The following is a 20,745-nucleotide window of genomic DNA, read 5'->3' as shown; positions in this document are numbered from 1 at the left end:
AAATGGATATTTCACGTATCTATACGCTCTTAGGCACTTTTTCATGGGGGGTCGAGTCGAAAAAAAAAACAAAAAAAAAACTGAACATTCATTCAGGGGTGAGCAAAATTAAAAATAAGGTCGATTTTTAAGAGAAAATTTTTTCACGAATACAATACTTCCTTTTTTTGAAAGAGGAAGTAAAAAGGGCCAATATGAAAACAACTGTAACAAGAAATCAGTAAGAACTGCAATGAGACCTGAAGTTACAGAGAATAGTCAAGTCTGAACGATAAACCCTGCTGGTACAGACAATGACATGCGACTATGACACAACTATAAATGCGCAAGTGCTGTGTCGTGAATATAGATACCATAATGGGTACGTGACATTGATACGCTTAAAATGGCATTGATATCTTAAATATACAAAAAATGTTTTTCACATTGTACGATCAGCTAATTTTCTTAATTATTTTTATCATTAAAAGTCTCTGTTTAAAAAAATCTGGGTATAATTTTAAACCCAATTTCAAAAATTTAACTATCTGTTTAAATAACTAATGTTAAGGTAGTTCTCTGTTAAAAATGTTCTTCAAATTTTAAAAGATTAAAAGAAATTTAACAAAATAAACACATAATCGTACGAAATTCCGATATGCTTATACTTGCTGTACCAAAAACTGAAATTTGTGGAATTCAGGGTATTTTCTTAAAGTATCGTTTGCTAGCATTGATAGCACATTATTGGCCAATTTTTTTATTATTCTTTTCTATGTATATTACATAGAAGAAGTATTGAAACTTCGAAAATTTTTGATTTTCAAATCTTGAAGGATTTTATGTTTTGAGTGAGTTGAAATTTTCATAATAAGTTTTGAAAATATCTGTTTTTGTGCGTATGTACTACCGGTTTTTTGTGACTACTCTAGCTAATAAACAACTGCATGAAACCAAACGAAAGTTGATACGCATTAATATCCCTATATATAAATTGACGCTGATGGAATTTTTATTGTGTTTGATTTTTTTTAAATTAAAAACGTGATTGCTGTATCTCAAGAAGTAATGGACGAACTCAGGCAAATTTAATTAAACATGGTTGATCTCAAAAGGTAAAGGTGCTGATAAAATTTTGATACCAATAGCTCCAAGTGATTGAATAATTTAAACATTTGTTATTTTATTTTTCGAATGAAAAAAAGGGGAAACTTAGAGCATTTTGTAACTCAAAAAAAAAAAAAAAAATGTGCTGCGAACGGTGTTACAGTTAAAAAAAAAACATTAAAGACTTGCCTCTAAATTAATATCACTTGTAATTTCCTTTATATGTATTCTTTGACTTCAGCAAAATCATTTGAAATAAATATCAATATTTGATTATTTATTTTTAATTTGCAGGCGAAAATTAATACTTCATCTTCCCCGAGAAAAAAAACTTCTTTCTATTAAAAACAAGTAAATATGAGTATCTAAATTTTCATTTAGTAAAATTGAAAAAAAAAATGTATAAAAGAGTGAAAAATGTATGACGTAATTTTTAGTCTTTTGTTTTTTTAATAATGAAAAGAACAATTTCCCAATGGTTACGGATTTGAATACAATTACTTTTAATTAATGTTTATTTTTTAATCCGTCTGCGTGATACTTAAGCAGCTTTTCGGTGATCGTCTCAAAAAAAAAGTAAGAGGATTAAAAACGGAATTATTTTTTTTTTTTATGTAATAACAAGAAATGCAGTAAGTCGTAAATTCATTTATAAGTTTTTTTTCCACGTACAATATATTTAAAAACAGAATAAAAACCAGTTTCAACTGCTATCAATTTTATATCAACTATCCAGTATCACGTTTAAACAAATTTGACTCGCTATTTTTTTAAGCATTGTATCCCTTTGTTAAAATTATGTTAACTATAAAATTGTCTTCCATGTTTATGCTTTTAACTCGTTGGAAAATACTTAAAAAGTATTTTTAGCGAGAATATAAGTATTTATTGTATTGATTGTTATTAAACTATAAAACTCAATCGAGACTAATATACATTTCAATCTTTTTCACTTTTTTCTAATCATGAGGTAGCAAAAAAAAAAAAAAAAAAAATCAGTAGAAAAATGATTCGTTTGATTCATTTTAGTCAATGCATTGCAAAGGTCGTCCAAAACTCGACAATCACTCTTGGTTCAGAAAACACTTGAAGAATCTTTTCTTGTGTGCACCTCAATAAATACATTACCAAATGGCACTAAATAACCCACTTGAGGGTTAATTTTGTCGCTGAGCTTCAGGTATGTATATATCTGTACCAATAAATGTAACACACTCAGTCTCCTGAATAGAAGAAAAGTAGTAGTAATTTATGTAAAAGTTATTAATATCTTTAGCACTAATCATACGATTACAAACATGTATCACTATATATTAGGGTGGGCCGAAATAAGCCGAAAAATTTTTTTTTTCGAAATCAATTTTTGGATAGCGCGCAAAAGTTGCGTAGTGAGCTAGTTAGCACTCACAAAAAATTTCTTGGATATTAAAAAATATCTAGCCGGCGCTATTTGACATTGAAAAACCGTAAAAAAAGAGAAAAATGAATTTTTGTCGAAATTTTTTTTTAAAAACTAAATTACAAATATTTTGCTGGAATGCACCGAAAATGTTATATAATGAGCCAGTTCGAGCCCATAAAATGTTTCATTGATTTTAATGAGCATTTAACCGCTCCTTTCCGACATCAAAAATTGGAGAAAAATGAAAAAATATTGAATTTCTTTAAAAACCAATGTGAAAATTATTTTTCAAAATTAAATCATAGATTAATTAACTAAATAGCACTTTTAATCATAGTAACTATTATCACGCAATAGTATCATACATTTTCTAGAATTACATATATAGATAATAAAATTTTAAAAAAGAAATCTTCAAATTTGATTTATAATACCTCAAGCATAATGAATATTATTTTTTGGAATAATATTGTCCCTTGTAATCAAATGATGGAAGTTCTTTCCTAGCATGAAGTTTTGCACGAATGTATCCATCTCGTGCAGTTTCACCACGAACTTTTATTGCAGCTTCGGTTATTAGTTTCACACAACGTTTCACAGCTTGCGTGTGACAGGGAAATTTTTCGAAAGTAAACTCTGTAGAATGTTCTTTGCACATTTCTTTCCATTGTTGGTCTTTTAGATGCATTGTAAGAGTTGGCTCTGTTACAACACAGTTTGCCCAATTAACTAAATCAACATAATCAACGGCTTCAAAATTGAGTTTAGGACGCTCAAAAAATCGTACACCGTCCGAGCTCTTCGTCTTCTTATTTCTAGAGTTCAGAATGCGCCTAACAGCTAATTCCCGAATGTATTTTCTTGAGTCAAACAACATTGTCAACAGTAGCTGTTCAGGATGAGCGAAATATGCATTACTTGAGAGAACTTTGAAAATTATCTCCTTAACGTTGTCTGGAAACTGCCTTCCAAGAGAAATCATTTTCCAAAAATGAAAAATGTGAATGTTGGGGATGTTGATGAAAATGTGAATGAATGTTGGGCGCCGTACTGGCAGTTCGGTTTTATTTTTATTTCAAACCACATTGGAGCATAAACTAACATTACATACTTTACAAGTATTGTAAGATTTTCTGATGGAGTTGGAGTGCCTATATACAAGCGTAACAAATGGTTTGCAGTTGTCAGCCATCGCGCTCGACTGACTGAGTTTGCCTGGGCTACTGTCAGCCACGCTTGAAGGACAACTGACCATCTTTTACGGCAAGACAGATTCTATACAAATATTGTTGTTAATACTTAAATTTTTTATATCTTCCATGTCCAAAACCAGAAGATTGCAGTCAATTTTATCAAATTTGACCACCGGATTTTTTTGCAATCTCTAAGAAGTTGTTCGATAGCTCCAGAATATGAATATGGCCACTTTGTGCAACCGTCCAATTCCAGTATAAGATGCCTCAGTGGCAACTCATTGTGGACATTGGACGCAAGAGAGGACCCCTTTAATTGCTTAACTCCCTGCTGTGGAGGTGTAGAATTACAGCATTTCTTAAAGAAGAATACTTGCGTTCAATTCATTAATCAGTTTAAAGGACTTCAGAGGATTCACATTTTTTTTAATACTCAAGGGCTCTATTTGTCAAATATATATAAAATAGTTATAAAATAATCTTAGGAATAATAGAAGTAGTTGAGCGCCGTTTATTATCCCGAAGAAACTACTGGAACCAAAGATTAAAAAATTAGCATCTTATGTAACTATTTTTTATTTGAGTGTGTGCATTTTTTAAAATTGGCGTACAAATGTCGCTTGAAATTGATTGAATTTTCACTGTTTTTTCTAGGTAACGTATTGCGTAACATTTCAGTACTTACTTATATCGAAACTACTTTTAATTTTTTTTTTTTTTTTTCATTTTTCCAATGTTTCAGTCTTAAAGGAGCGTAGCTAAATATTCTACGAAATGTATAAAAATCTTTGAGGATTTCAACTAATGCACTGACAGATACTTCTAATGTTTGTTGAAACTAGCCTCAAACTTTTATTTTTGCCTCCCCCCCCCCTCTTTTTTTTTTTTTTGAAAAAAGTGCATTTTTGGCCTTTTTTACAGTTTTTCAAGGTCAAATAGCGCCGGCTAAATATTAAACAAATTTAGCGAAATTTTTTATGGGTAATAACGGGTCCATATAGCAACTTTTCCGCACTATCCAAAAAGAGATTTCCAAAAAAAGTTTTTTCGGCCCACCCTACTATATATACTTATTACACACATTGACAAGAAATAACTTGGACGTCCATGATAAAATATACTTTTAATGCTAATGAAAATATTACAACCAAAGTTCAAAATAAATATGAATACATTATTTCGTCTTATATATTTGCAGATTTTTAAAATGGCTACGTTTAGCCTTAATACACAGCTTTTAACGAGTCACAAAATTTTCGGCAATGGACCGCAACTCACTTTCTGATATTGTATCATTTCCTTGCATAAGAATTTCTTTATGGATGCTAAAGTTATATGAGGTTTAGTGCACATCCTTGTCTCCAAGATGATTAAAACATAATAACCCATTGGTTTCAAATATGGGGAATACAGTGACCTTTCTTGAGCTCCAATGAAGTTCATAAAATGTGTCTTGAAGTCCTTTAGCTGTGTGTACAGATACGGAATTCTGTTGGAAGGTCCATCTTTTGTTTCCAAACAACTTTTGCGATCAAGGTAAGGCAACTTCCAAAATGAGTTTGCGATAGGTTTCGTGATTAATCTTCATCCCTTGGTCAATGAAAAAGAGTGGTGTTTTCCCACTAGTTCATATCCCACAAATAACCGCTACAAATTAGGGTCGTCGACGCCGTTCAACATTGTAAGAAGGTCTTAAAGACAGGGGTCTGGGCTAAACATCATAAAATTCTGGCGTCCCTAAAGAAAAACTAATGCAAGGAATGGGATAAAGTATCAGTATCTGAGTTGCGGCTCGTTTCCGAAAATTTTGTGGCACATTTAAAGCTCTGTAGTAAAGCTAAATGGAGAAAATTTAAAAAAAAATAATAAATATATTATGCGAAATAAAATGTTCATATTTATTTTGAAATTTAATCGCAACATTTTCATTGGCATTAAAATTTAAAATGTCTCATGTTTGTCTAAGTTATTTGTTGTCACCCTGCATGCATATACATGAAGGGTGGTTATAAAAAGTGACCTTGAAGTGTTCAGAGCTATTTAGCGAGTGAAGTATTGAACGAAACATTGTTAAATTTTACGAACGCACATGGTAGACCATTAGATTTCAATTTCCGAAATTCAAAAAATAGTAGCAATAACTGTCGCCAGGGGGATTACTGGCGTTTGAAATGTGAAGTACCGTACATATTTAAGATTACATGTCAACTATCGAAAAATGCATGTCAGCAGCTCTTCAAAATTTCATTACCCGCTCACGAAATTGGGCAATGTTTCCTCCCATTCTTCACTCACTAGAGTACTCCAAACCTCTTCAAATTTTCTATAATACAGTGTGTGGGGAAGAAAAGTGAGTGTGTACGTAAAATGGTGAAACAATTGAAAGGCGCGTAACGAATTTATAAATATGAACGCATTCTATCAAACGCGTACCTTGAAGTTTTCAGAGTCGATAAAATTGGTGTCTCATGATTTAATATCTTAGAACCTTACAGGTTAACCTGGGGGTAAATACAAGCATAGAAAAGCAGTAATCGCATGATTTAGACAATATAAAAGTCGAGAAAAAAAATTCTTATAAGTCTTTTATCAGTAGATATCAACAAAGTTGTTCGACTAAACGTATCAAGTCAAATGTCAAAACTTTCTGAGTTTCCACATTATCCTCTACGCAGGTATTTTCTGTCAAATGTGTTTATAAATTTAAGCACTGGATATCAGGCACACTTTAATATAAAATCACACCCTCTTTATTGCACCACGTATTCCCGTTTGACATATTGCACGACGCTGCAATCGCGTTCATAATCTTCCATTCAAGAGCCCCCAAATCTCACGTAATTCGATTCCGCTGCTATAAACGAAAGAATCAACCTCCCGTTTTATGTACTTTCAGGTACTACGCCATCATGCATCCGGTCAAGTCTCGTTACCAGTGCACAATGAGTCAGGCCAGACGCGTCATCATCGTCATCTGGATCTTGTCCGTTCTGACGGCTATTCCTATCGTATTTGCACAGGTAAGCCCACTGCTCAGGGATGCGGCTGGAGACGTTAATCTTTGCCACTCTTGTTGAAATTGCACGTTAAATGGAGCAGCATGAAAAATGAATCCTGTCAGATTAATACTCAACTTTCTTTGATCCAGTGATAAATAATATTATTAAGTAGTTTTTCTACAAAAATATCATCACAAAGCGTATTTTGCAGCGAAAATGTTCCGTTTAAAGTTTTCATGCTTTTTATATATGAGGCAGTGAGAAGCAAAGTGATGTACAGTGCTGGCGAAATTATTAGACTAAGACTGTTTTAAAAGCAAATTCTTTATTGATTACCTAACTATAGACACATTAACGAATAGTGAAATAATTATCTAATATTTAGTATGCATTTCCTTATTCTTGATGAGAATTTTAAGTCTTTTTGGCATACTTTTCACAAGGTTTACGCCGTTTCTTAACTTTTTAAAAAAGGAGGTAAAAAATTGTTTATACTCACTATTATATATACTCACACACACATACTCACTAATTACCTAAAACTAACTTTAAATACAATAGAACACACTAATAAAAAGAACTAGTGAACTGTTTAAGCTGATTGAGGTTATATTCCTGGTAGGTAAACAAAGTACATAAACAAACCAAACAATGCTGCAAACATTAAATTGTGCTAAAATAACATAATAATCAGTGTACAGTTTGTACTGTACTTTAACAGTAAAATAAATAGTATTTTAGTACAAATAGTGTACAAAAGAAAAAGTAAAAACTCTTTAGTCTAATAATTTGGCCAGCACTGTAAGTGTACAGTTTCAAGTTTTGAGTAAAACGACTTTAAAGATAAGGGCCTAGGTAGGTTTTCATTGATTTTTTTTTTTTTTTTTTTTTTTTTTGAATCACGCCATACAGTAGCGGCAACCACGAGCAGGACTACTAGTGCTATAAAGACAGAAGAAGGTTTAACCTACCCTTTGTACTGGTTATCTTCAAATTTTTAATTTTGCCACTTACGTTCCTTTGCTTCTCATTGCCTCATATTAGGTGCAACTGGTGTCGCTAGTATAACACGGTACTGGTACAACCCGAATCCGATATTACAATGTGCAAAATTTGCGAGCATTATAACACAGATTAGATATTACAAGGTACAAAACTTGAATTTATACTACACTGTTTTGATATGACATGATTTTTAAAAAATAGGATTTCATTTTCGTTAAATGCAGCGCTTCAAAATCGTTTTATATTAACTCACAAAATATTTTTATTTTGCTTTTATGAAAACTCGTTCTAATCAAAACAGATCTATAGAATGAGGTGTTCTCGCTGAGATCTCGTCTATAAGGCATCAGCGTCTAAAAGAGAAGGTCATTTTCTTAAATCTAAAAAAAAAAAAACGAGATGTCGTGAATTGTGCGAACGAATGTGTTCCTTCATTTTGCAGCAACCAGGTTTTTGATTTAAAATTTGAGAAAAATGTTTTAAAAAAATTTAGTAAATAGGAAAATAAATACTACCAAAGAAAATTAATCATAAATAACAACTTTCGGGGGAATACGTAAAACGTAAACCGAAATTATATTGCAACCATCTGTTATCGTAATCAAATGAAAAAGTGTAACTTAACGAATGAAAGAAAAAATCCGTAAGCATATAAAAGAAGAAATTTCGGTAGCACTTAATTTCTTTTCAATCGTTTAGGACTGTTTTGTTTTGTATAAAGGTGTTTGAAAAACGTTTTCGAAGGAGAAAAACAGAAAACAAAGCAGGAGAATTATTATTAAAACCTAAACAATAATGAAAATTGTTTTAAATAGTACGCAAAAAGTAATAGTTATTCATTAGTCAAAATAAAAATTTTATCTTCTTCGAAATATGTTATTAAAATGGTTTCTGGGAACAAAAACTTTCATTTGAATTTTCAAGAAAAAAATTTCCACAACTTTTTAAAATCGATATGTATTCAATTTCCCAGAAAGAGAGGAAAATCGAAGGGGAAAAGTATAAAAGATATCTCAACATATCAAATTTTCGCTGGATAAAAAAAACTCCCCCTTCTTTTGTGAATTTCGAACACTTGATGATTAAATTCTAAGCTTCTTTGATATTTTACGGGTTTTCAAACACATAGAGAGGGTCGTCTGAATCCAACGTAACGGTTCGTGGCATATGAGTTCTTTTTTGCAATTTTAACGTCGTAGAAAGTATACTTTACACAATTCGTTGTATATATTAAATTTTGAATTCCCTTTTCACTTCGACAAAAGAATAATATCGTGCAAGTTTTCTCATTTAAAATGTCTTGTATGAAAACAGAGAATGAAATTCTTTAAAAATTCTACTGCTTGGGTTGGGGAGGGCTGCCTAAAGCGGGAAGGTCACCCAAAGCGGGTATGCCCCCGCATGGTGTGTGAGCGGCGATGCATACGTCTGTCGTGCTTACCCTAACACCCCCGAGTTTTAATTAGTCCCAGTAAAGCATCAGTGAAGCGGCACGGCACAACCAGGCTTAAAATAAAAAAAAATGATGCATTTCTTTAAGGGGTCACAGTACCTTTCAAGCAATTTTTTTTTAATTTAAGTAAATTCTATTTTTTGTTGAAACCATAACATGCTTACTTACTTTGTAAACAATAATTTAAAAAAAATTTAAAATATTGCTTACTTTTTTAAAAAATTCAAAACATGTAGAAAAATTTCAATTTTTTAAAATCCTTAAGGCTTTTTTTGTTTTTAAACTAATATAAAAAAATCTTTTTGCTGAACGATCACAATCATCACCTCTAAAAATCTATGCATTCATTTGCTTTTGTGTTTACTAGAAAATTTTCTGTGATCAATTACGAAAAAAATCGTACTTTTTCAAAAAAAATTTGGTTTTTAAAGGTATAACATGCTCTAAATATTTGAATTATTTATAAAATGCTTATCAAATGGACAGTTTTGTTAAATATATTATCTTAATTGCAAAAAGTTTTACTTTAAAGCTGTATCTTTAATAGAAAAAAGTCCTTAGAGATTCTTATGACATGAAAACACCCAAAAAAAAAAACGATCATCGAGAAAAATCAATTTAAAGTTTTCTTTTTTTATAGGACACATAGCGAGCATGATCTAAAACTATTCATAACTTTTTAAATATTTGAAGTAAAGCAATGAAACTTTTCCCCTGTGTTTGGACTAGTGTTTAGTTTCGAAGTAAGCAATTAAACATTTTTGGATCGTTTGGTCATTTTTGAGGTACTGTAACCCCTTAAAAAAATGAAGTTTTGTAACTTGTGATTAGTCGAAGACCAGCTTTTTTGTTTTAATCGTCAATAATATTAAGTTATTCTGACAAAATTCACCTACAAACTACGATGGTCATTCCGTTTTTTTAAATTATTAACTTAAGGTTATAATTATTGAAATAAAGAGCGTGCTTTTGGGCAATGCGGGTCGGGCAAAGCAGGTGTAGTATTTAATCATGTATTTAATTATAATTTCTTGACACATGTGCTAAATACTATTTGAATTTGATAAGTATAACATCAAAAAATTATTTTTAGGATGGCAATTAATTAGTCTATAAATTTAATCAGTTATTTCTTTATGTTATATAAACTAATGTACTGACTTTAAATTGGATAAGTATAACTTTTTTATCTATATTTTTTATGATGGCAGGTAGCTAGTCAACTAATTTAATCATTTATAATTTCATATTTGATTGGCAAATGTAGCAAATCACAATTAGTTAAACTTACCCGCTTTGAGCCCCCTGGTAGGGCAAAGCGGGTTTTTTTAAGTGTTCGTAATATTTGATAATAAATAAATATTGGGTTTGAAATAATACAAAAATCACTTTTTATTTTGAAATTCAAGCACCCTGCTAGGAAATGAAACCAAAGGCCAAAAGAATGTTGATGTCGCATTGGAAAATCAGCAAATAATCTAAAGATGGTCCTTTTTTAAAAATAATTTCATTTTTCTGGTGGATATAGAATTTAAAAGTTTTTTCATACCAACTTTCGAAATGTTTTTTTCCTGCTGTAATGCCATTTTTTATTCGTCTTTAATATTCTATATGTTTCACTGTTTTTATAAACGTTACCCACCTATTCAAGCTAACTTATTAATACATAACTTAGTTTATACTATACATGTATGCAACATGTCTTGCTTTTGTCGTATCAATCCAATGATAAAAGGAGATTAAAATATGTTTAGAGGGGATATAAAAAAAATAGTAAGGAAGCCTGAAAATGTAACTTTAAAACTCAATCAACCATAATTTTAAACTATGATGGAACTAAAAATATTAAAAATTAAAACGGGCCAAATATATCATCAAACATTTACAATCATATGGATTTTATCCAGGGTTTAGTATTTTTATTGCACAAACCAACTTTAAACAAGAAATAAAGGGTTTTGCTGCTTTAATAATCTTAAAAGCTGTGTCCCTTGAAATATTAAGCAAAAAAAAAATATTTTAATTAGATGCAGCACTATTATGATATATGCTTTTAACTACAACACATTGTTTAAGCTAAAACGGAATAAATATTATTCAAGTAGATGTACAATTTATAAATTTTGGCACAATTTTTGTCTTGAAATTCTTCCCTAAGCTTTATTTTAATTATGCCTCTGAAGTATTGTTTTCATTTTAGGCTCTTTAGAATTTGATTATTTCGATAAAAGACAGTTTACTACGCGTGTTTAAAAGAAAGGGAAATTAAAATAAAATATAATGCTAATAAAAGTAAACTTTATCTTAGAATGAAACATTCTGCAAATTGCTCGGCGGCAAAAAGTTCCTCTCCGGAAAAGCATCGTCTTCCAACAGTAGTTTTGCACAAAACTTAGGAACAAAAGATCCCTAGGGAAGAGAAGAAAAAGTTCAGATTCGAAGTCGTAAAACCTTTCTCATGATGAGTCAACTTTCTTTATAGGGCTATTAGCTTTCTTGTTTGGATGCTTTAAATATAATTTGGAAATATCGTGCTAATAACAAAATTCGTGCTTCGTTTGCTAATGTATAGAAATTTACTCCTAAGTGACTTAATAGCTGTACTTCAGCATGTATAAAGCGAGACGTTTTGGAAATATTATAGCAATCATTATCACACGGCATTTTAATAATTAGGCCAGTGCCAATAGCTTTGAAAATGGTAAAAAGTCGAAAAAATTTAGAACAGGATAAAACCAGTTAGAAAGGTAAGAAAACCTAATAACATTAATAGAAAAAATAAATTACGGGCGAGTTGAGTTCGGGAAGGGGGGTGTAGGGGGTTTAAGGGGGGGGGGAACGGTTTATCACGATTTCCGGAAAAACTAAGAGTACTATCGAAAAAAAAATAAATTACAAAGTTGTTGGTAATACAACTTTGAGAAGAAAGCTAAAAGGGCAAATACAAAATATCTACAACTTTTGTATTTGCACTTTTTTTCTATAACCTCAAAATATATGCAAAAAATTCAAAAAACCGACTTTTTGGTTTTTTATTTTTATCTCCCACAAAAAAATTTTTTTTTTCACTAAATTTAATGAAAAGTTACCTTATTATGTCCCAAATACACTGTAATTTTTTGGATTTAAAATATTTATTTTTTCTGCTTATTTTGATTCAGTAGTAAAAAAGCATCAGAATTTTCAATCAAAAAATCTCACGTCAAAATATCTGAGTTTTTTAAAAAATCGGAGCAAGTTTTTTTCGTTGGAATCTCTACTTTTTGATGGTATAAAAAACAATATATAAAACTATAGAAAATTTTCGCAAAAAATAAAGAAAATCAAAAAAATCGAATTTGAAAAGAAAAAAAAAGTCATAACTATGTAAAAATTTTAAGCTCGTTATTAAAATGTACACTTTAATTACTCGAAAAATGAAATTTTCCATGTTACATTGACACAAACTGAAAATAAAAATATACTAAAATAATTAAAAATCAAGCAACAGCATGCATTTGTATTATACCCTTCTCATCCACCATTAGACGGTGACTGCAGTGCCCCCTATAGTTTTTTGGAGTTACGAATAGCAAGCTATACTGTAGGATGGGATAAATGAGTAATTTCCGCAATTTCGAACTGTGTAACCTTGAATATTATGAAAAATAATCAGTTTTCCAATTGTGTTTGCTGTTAATTATTGGTTTGCTGTCAATTTAATAAATAGCTTAAAATTTTACATAGTGATGATTTTTTTTTTTTTTCAAATTCGAGTTTTTTGATTTTCTTCATTTTTTGCGAAAATTTTCTATAATATATCGTATATTGTTTTTTATACCATCAAAAAGTAGAGATTCCAACGAAAAAAACTTGTTCCGTTTTTTTTAAAAAATCAGATATTTTGATGTGAGATTTTTTTATTGAAAATTCTGATGCTTTTTTACTACTGAATCAAAATAAGGAGAAAAAATAAATATTTTAAATCCAAAAAATTACAGTGTATTTGGGACATAATAAGGTAACTTTTCATTAAATTTAGTGAAAAAAAAATTTTTTTTGTGGGAAATAAAAATAAAAAAACAAAAAGTCGATTTTTTGAATTTTTCGCACATATTTTGAGGTTATAGAAAAAAAGTGCAAATACAAAAGTTGTAGATCTTTTTATTACTAACAACATTGTAATTTTTTTTTTTCGATAGGACTCTTAGTTTTTCCAGAAATCGTGATAAACCGTCCCCCCCCTTAAACCCACCTACACCCCCCTTCCCGAACTCAGCTCGCCCGTAATTTATTTTTCCTATTAATGTTATTAGATTTTCTTACCTTTCGAACTGGTTTTATCCTGCTCTAAATTTTTTTGGTCTCAAACGTTATTGGCACTGGCCTAAATGTTTAAATAAGGATTGAAAATGTAAAAAAAAAAAAATCAACAGTTTATATGTAATGTAAGCATGTTAAAAAAGGATTCTAAGTTCAAGATTATCTAATTAAATCATACTAGTGCGCTTTATTTATAGCAGTAGAGCTATACTAGCGATTGTTTGCGATAAAATGCATGTATTTTGATAAGCTTTTTATTTTCATTGATTGTTTTTACTGTACTTATTTATTTATTTTTATATTTTTGAAAACAAATAAATACCTTTTTACGGGAAAAAATTGCTTATTTGTTTTAAAGGTGCTATTGCTTTATTTTTTCGTTTATCTATGTTTTGCTTATATATTTAATCAGTTCACAGAGACATATTTTGGTTTTTAGAAATCAGCTTGAAATGTTTTTAAAAAAATGTTTAACATAATATGCAGTATTAGCTAATTAAGAGAATATTCATCAGATGCTTGAAAGTCAATGTTCGCTTACTGGAAAGTAGGATCGCTTAGTTTTGGAAGAAACTTCATGTTTCTTCTTTCTTTGATTTTTACGGAACGGTAGGATAAAAAATAAGAAAGGAAATAGAAGTAGAAGTAAGTGTAATAGTAGTTTGGAATAAAAGCATCTTCTCTAATAATCGTTTCACACGCTTAATAATCAACGTCCCTGCTAAAATAGAATGTTTAATAACTAAAGAAAATTGAATTGTATCAAGCTATAAAAGTGTCTACATTCAGCAATTCTATAAAGCTAAGTGGAAAATATACAAACTGTGTTTTTTAAAATTTTTTAAAGGAAAATAATTATTATTTAAAGAGGAAGATCGCCCGACAAGGTACGACGGATGAAAATTGCTTTTACATTTGAACGAAGCCATTGCCTGCTTCGTGATATTTTGATAGTTGAAATTTTTAAACCTAACTCCAGTGGAAGAACACTGATCTCCAGTAAAGTGGATTCATTGTTTCACTTTTTCGTTTCTTCATTCTCCTGAAATGACAATTTTACCAGTAAAACAGTAAAGCTACCGGATCCAGTTGAGCCTCGTCAAAATAAAGCATTTCCCTGCATATCAAACATTAAAAAAATATCATGCCGCGGCGCGAGTATAATTGTTGGTGACGTCAGGGGCGTTAGTCGATTAGTTAACTCGCTATTATATATATCAGTATTTTTATTCTAACGATCTCGAGAAACGAAAAATGCATCGGAACAGCATTACTAGCCAATACAATTATTTTTAGTTTTCAAAGAATTCCTCCTATTCTAAAGTTATGAATATAAATGGAAAATGGGAAGACAGAAAATAAAATAATTCAAGTTTTTATGACCTTTTTTTGATGCATTAAGCTCCTGCAAATAAAAATCCTTTTATTTATTTTATTTTTGTCAAATCTTCCAACATAGACTTGAATACAAATAGTATTCCAGATCAGTGACATTTTCGTCATGCTGAAACATTTGAAAATCGATTCAGTTTTCAAAAAGACATAAACGTAAAAATATAACATAAATGAAAAAAAAAAAAGGATTACGAAAATATCAATTGTCTGAAACCTTTTCATTTCAAAAACTTGTATGTAGCATTACGTGTATTTGGAGTTTTATTTTTCCGCATTTGGCAGCAATAGTAAAGATATTGTACTCTTTGCGCTTTTTCAAATGTTTCCTGCACACGCTTCTCAACATTTTTTCTTTACCCAATAGTTGTTGCATATGCGAAATTGCAAAAAAAAAAAAAAAAAAAATTACGGGAACGTATTACTTGATAAAATAATTATATAATTTTGCTCTAAAGAACTTTACGTTGGATAGAGAATTTTAGGGAAAATGCAAGAAACTGTTAACACAATGGTTTTCTTTGTTTTTCCGCTACGATGAACAATTAATATGCAGGTGACCCTAATTAACCAATTCTACTTTAAAGTTGCCTACAGATGAAACTATTGCTCATAAATTTTGAATTCATGAAATTTTGTGTCGAACATAATGAAGCAACAAAAATTTGTTTGAGCGAAGTGAAAAAAAAAAAAAAAAAAAAAAAAAAACCGCTTTTGAACGAACATATTTCCACCAGGTCATAAACCATTCTAAATTCCTGTTTAATTTCATAAACAGTCTCCATTTCTCTATTGAAAAAGCACACGATTAGCATCAATAACATTATTATAGTAAAGAACTTTTTAATTTTTTACAGGCTAATGCGTATTATAAAATTGAAGCACCGCAAGAATTTAATTGGAAATCGAATATAGAATTTTAAAAACGCCATTTATTTCGAAAACTAGTATCTTTTCTGTCTGTGAATAATAAAAATGCTAAATTCAAAATGAAAACAAAAGTGGAAGCGTACACGAAAACTTATTCAAACGGATATGAATTAGAGGAAAGTAAGGGAATACCGCTCACTTAACACTAGAATTACGGGGTTCTTTTTCTACCTAGAAATACGGCGAGGGTCATTTTGATCATCAAAAAAGAAATCTGCATATTTTCCTACATAATTTTATACATTTGTAATTAATAGTTAAAAATAAACTCATTCACAATATTTTCAGCTTATTTTAACGGATTCAAAGATTTTAAGGATAGGTAATGAAGTATTTAAACAAGAGTTAAAATGTCCTTACAGTTACCTGCGCTGTTTTAGTTGCATTTCAGAAAATAGCGACTAATGTTTACTTTTCTGCATAAAAAACATTATGAATGCTCAAAATTGTTGCAATGATATGTCCCAAGACACATTATTGAATGTATTTGCTTTTATATTTTCTTAAAGGGATCAAAATAACACTTGCTCACATTTCTATGTATAACCGTTTAGTTTGGGCATAACAAAATACTATTTTCTAGAAAAAATTGCATCCTAACACGGCACGGTGATCTAGGAAAAGACAAGGAAAGGTTAAGCTTTTCATGAACATTTAGTGGAGCAGTTAGCATAAAAAGTTCACTTCTGGCTCCAAATGAGCTCTTCCGTAATTCTAGTGTTAAGGGAAAACATGAAAAGCGAGTTAAATGTACAGAAAAAGTCCATGTTTTTTCAACAAAGTATTGTAACAAAGCCTTTGCAATGAACTAATTTGCACAAAAGATTCGGGAATTTTTATCGTTTAGTTTACTAAACTAAACTCTGTTGCAATAAAGCTCATGAGGCCCAAGGCCTACTGTGCCGATCTCAGTTTTTGTGATCTATGATTCTGGCGAGCAAGGCAGTTAACACCGTTTAATTAACTACACCTTTGAACTTTTTGAGTGGTAATGCTCCGAATGGTGCTCAAACTTTGGACACAACATTTAAGTCGACAAAACCCACCTTTTTGTGAGCTGCTTACACCCCTGCATATGCATATCACCAGTACATGACGCTTTACGCAATTTTTTCCAAACTTTGAGCACAGCGAAACCACGTTTCATCATCTATCACAAATTTTGTATAAAAAGATCAGATTTCTGTCTTTCATGTCTTATTTGTTAGGAAGCAAATCTTCATCATCATCGTCACCGTCATTAGACAGAGAAGAGTCATCAGTGTGAAGTGGTTTTAATCACTGAGCTGGTGTCATATGCGTAACAGCTCACGTGAGCGTTCTTCCTCTTCATCGCTATGTGGTATTCGAATGCATTATGATATGCGTTACGAAGTTCCTCTAAAAATAAAGAAAATCACTAACGTAGCGCTAAACGGATGTTTTTAATTGCCGAAATGATTACTTGTAAGTCATATGTTGAAGAATTATAAGACAACAACTCCAAAGTATCTACTTTCAGGTCACAAAAACACCTTCCTTCCAACAATGACCATATCCTTACTTTAAATTTAAAACAATGTTAGCTACTATACGGCGGTACCAATCGTTTGTTTTGAATTCCATGACATTTAAGGATATAGTGTGAGTTAGATTGCCCGCCGAGTGCTAGTACTATTAAGATTCATACTGAAGCTGCTATTACAATAAATCTTATTTATGCATCAAACCTCCGTCTACAAATAGACTTCCTAATATTTTAATTTTATCCTTCCAAATGCTATAATGTGGTTGATCAAGAACAGAACAAAATCCACAACTTTTAATTCTTCAAATTTTAAACGTTCTTCTCTTGTAAACAAATGTTCCAACTAGCAATCTTTGACTGCAAAATGTTTGATCACAAAAACAGATTCATCTTGAACGTCCTCCCTCTCATTGGAGTTTCTTTTCTTTTTCAGATTCATCTCGAAGTCGGAGAAAGATACCGAGCCTATTGGTGCGTACGCAATTGGCTACAACCCTGGTTATGGCGTCTGTACGAAGTTTACATGATGCTGCTGATCCTTATCGCCCCATCCGCAATCATGCTCTTCGCTTATTGTAATATATGCCATCAGTTGTGGATTGTGGTTAAAGACCGAGCTAGTATGGCTTCTGGTGAAATGTAAGCTACATTCATTATAAATTTTCAATCTTTAGTTTTGCAGCAGTAAAATTTTTTACTAAAACTTTCATTGTCTCAATGGCAAATCACTAAAAATTGTTAATGGGGGAGGAGGAGATATGGGATTACTTTTAATGGATTTTCCTATGAATTACTTTTCAGTGATTTCTACATCCTAATGTTGTTCCAGCAACTCCGTACTGGTTTCTAAACATTAGTGATATTACCTTGAATAGCTTCTTAGTGATTTCTAAACTTGATAATACCAAAATGTTGTGATTTTTTGACTTTTCTTGTTTGTTTCAATGATGGTACATCTAAAGTATTACCTTTATTTGAAGAGGGCAATATCAAATGTGACTAAAGATGATTTAATTTTCAAAATTCTCTGAAATTCTTTACATAATTTTTATTTTTCTGGCTCAAAAAAGGAGTCTTGCTTTCCGGCAAAGATATGTATCAAGCTTTAGTGATTTCTTAGAAGACATTTAAAATAATAAGCAAAAAGCAGATATTTATTTCAAATCAATCAACCAGTAGAAAACGTTCAAGAATGATATGCTGTATACGGTCGAACGTTTTTAGTAGACTATATCTGCCCTTATGCATTATGCAACTGTAGGAAGGTAAATGACAGTATCTGCATTTTTTTTTTTTTTTTTTTTTGCATTTTTTTATCTATTTTTTAAATATTTATTAAATTACGAGTTTGCTTGCTTGGTTTCCGCTAAAAATGAAGCACAAGTTAAAAGTAAACGTCAAATTACAACATTTCCTTATTGTCAGTATGAAATCCAAAACGCGTTTTTTCAAAGATCTCAAAAACACGGTTCTGCAGATACTACCTTGTAACCTTCCTACGGCAGAATGATTCTGTGTAAAGTTTTAAATTCTTCCGGAAGGAACTGCAAACGACCTATAAAATAGAAAATTCTGACGGAATCTGCATATTACGTGTAGGGAAAAAGAGGGGACATGTAAAGAATTTTTATCATTTCTTTATTTTTCAAAAAAATATTATCAATTTCTCAACGCAAAAGTGTCCCCATGATTGAATACACCTTTCTTTATGTCATGAATATTTTGGGGATATTTAAAAAATATTTCCTTCCTTTATGGGTTTTTTAAAAACCGTCTGCACTTGCTCACATGTGTCCCTAGAGGGGGGCACATGTGAACATGCCTGAAGCACATATGAACACAGGTAAAAAAAAAGGCCGGAGAAGCATCATATTTTAAAGGAAAGTTCTTCAATATGAAACATATACCTAAATACCAAATACGTTGAAGGGTTTGTAACCTATACTGCGTCAGTTTCAATTATGCAGTTATTGTTTCACTAAGAAAATATTTTTCCCGAATATGTAACTCCGCACTGTCAAATTCTGGAGTCCAGTAACCTGTTCTGATCACTGGATAGGGTAGACAAAAACTTATAAGACTACATAATACAAAGACATTTTTCAAGGTTACTTTTTCAAAGTTTATTAAAGGTTACTGTATGCATATTTTGCTTTTAAGCTTCATACTCTGTTTGATAATGTATTTTAAATTGATTTTGAACTTCAATTTTTAATTTAATGAGAATATTTTGTGTCTTTTTACTCCTGTAAGTATTATGTAACACAAGATTATGGATCAAATATTAAGTAAAAAAAAATTAAAAAATAAAAATATTATTTATTTATTTATGTTTATTAATATTAATAGCAATTGACAGTAAATTTACAAACTGATTATAGGAAAATAATAATTATAAATATTTACACATTTTTTAACACTTACAGTATCCTACATCATTAATAATATTAGGGAGAGCGGCTATGGGAACTGTTCACTTGTGCCCCTAGATGTTGTGTTCACAAGTGCCCAATCGTCTACTTTAGAGCTAATTCTCAAAAATAAGAATTTTTGATTTAATAAAAAAATTTAAACATTGTCACAAATTTACTTGAATGTTCATACAATGGTTCTTAATAGTTAGATTTAGATTAGCAGTTTGTTTTTAAAATGTTATTGCGTGAAGAAAACAGTGATAAAAAAAATTTCCACACCTGCGAAGACAAAGAAGTTGCCACCACAGAAACATAAAATAGCTTATTGTTCTAATTGTTTATTTAAGAGGTACAACTGGTAGTGTCCTTAATTGAGAACTTTTCTAGATTTTTTTCTTGAAGCGATCTTAGTAAACCATACTGTGTTCACATGTGCCCGTGTTCACACGAGCTCCCTTTTCCCCTATTAGGACTTTAAAATAAAAGTATTTAGTTTAAGTTTGTTTTCTTTTTTTGTAATTTTCTTTCCTTTATTGATGAGTCAAAATTGGATTTTTACAAATACACATTTAATTGAAACTATGTTTCAAAACCTTTTGCACTCAGTATTTTTAAGTTTTATTTTCTTCCGAACACATTCTTTTTACATATTTGCATAGAAAAAGTGCTAGTTTTGTTGGAATTTAAACTGTGTCCGCGAATGTCCCCTTCTTTTTCACAAGCACCATTTCTATAATTCTAAAAATAGCTACAGATGTTTGCAGGACATTCTATTTGACAAAGGAAGTACAGAAGTCCCTTTCAAAAGTATAGAATACGTAAAGAAAAAGATTTAGAAAAAAAAAGATGTTGCAAAATATCTTGAATCGAAACTCATAAGTGTTTTGGTGCATTAAAACACAGACTTGTATTGTTGCCAAACATGAATCATAAATGATATTCTAGAAACTATAGGGCTGCTTTTAGTTTCCACACAAAGAAAACATTTCCTTTTCTTTGTTTTGGTTATGTCTGCTGGAGACTTATTTCTTGCAAAAATGTTATTACAGTTCACACTTTCAA

At 30.7% G+C, this 20,745-nt stretch overlaps 1 protein-coding gene across 1 annotated transcript in view; it reads left to right on the top strand.

Moving 5' to 3' along the window:
• Nucleotides 1-20,745, top strand: part of LOC129224355 (QRFP-like peptide receptor) — a 40,383-nt gene that overhangs the window by 9,288 nt on the left and 10,350 nt on the right. The window contains exons 3-4 of the mRNA XM_054858799.1: nt 6,578-6,701; nt 17,703-17,908. Of these exons, the coding sequence (XP_054714774.1) occupies nt 6,578-6,701; nt 17,703-17,908 (330 nt within the window). The remainder of the gene's footprint in view (nt 1-6,577; nt 6,702-17,702; nt 17,909-20,745) is intronic.

The sequence above is a fragment of the Uloborus diversus genome, chromosome 6 (assembly GCF_026930045.1).
Source record: "Uloborus diversus isolate 005 chromosome 6, Udiv.v.3.1, whole genome shotgun sequence".
NCBI lineage: Eukaryota > Metazoa > Arthropoda > Arachnida > Araneae > Uloboridae > Uloborus > Uloborus diversus.
The sequence above is the reverse complement of the archived record's forward strand: the minus strand, read 5'-3'. Positions and strand labels throughout refer to the sequence as shown.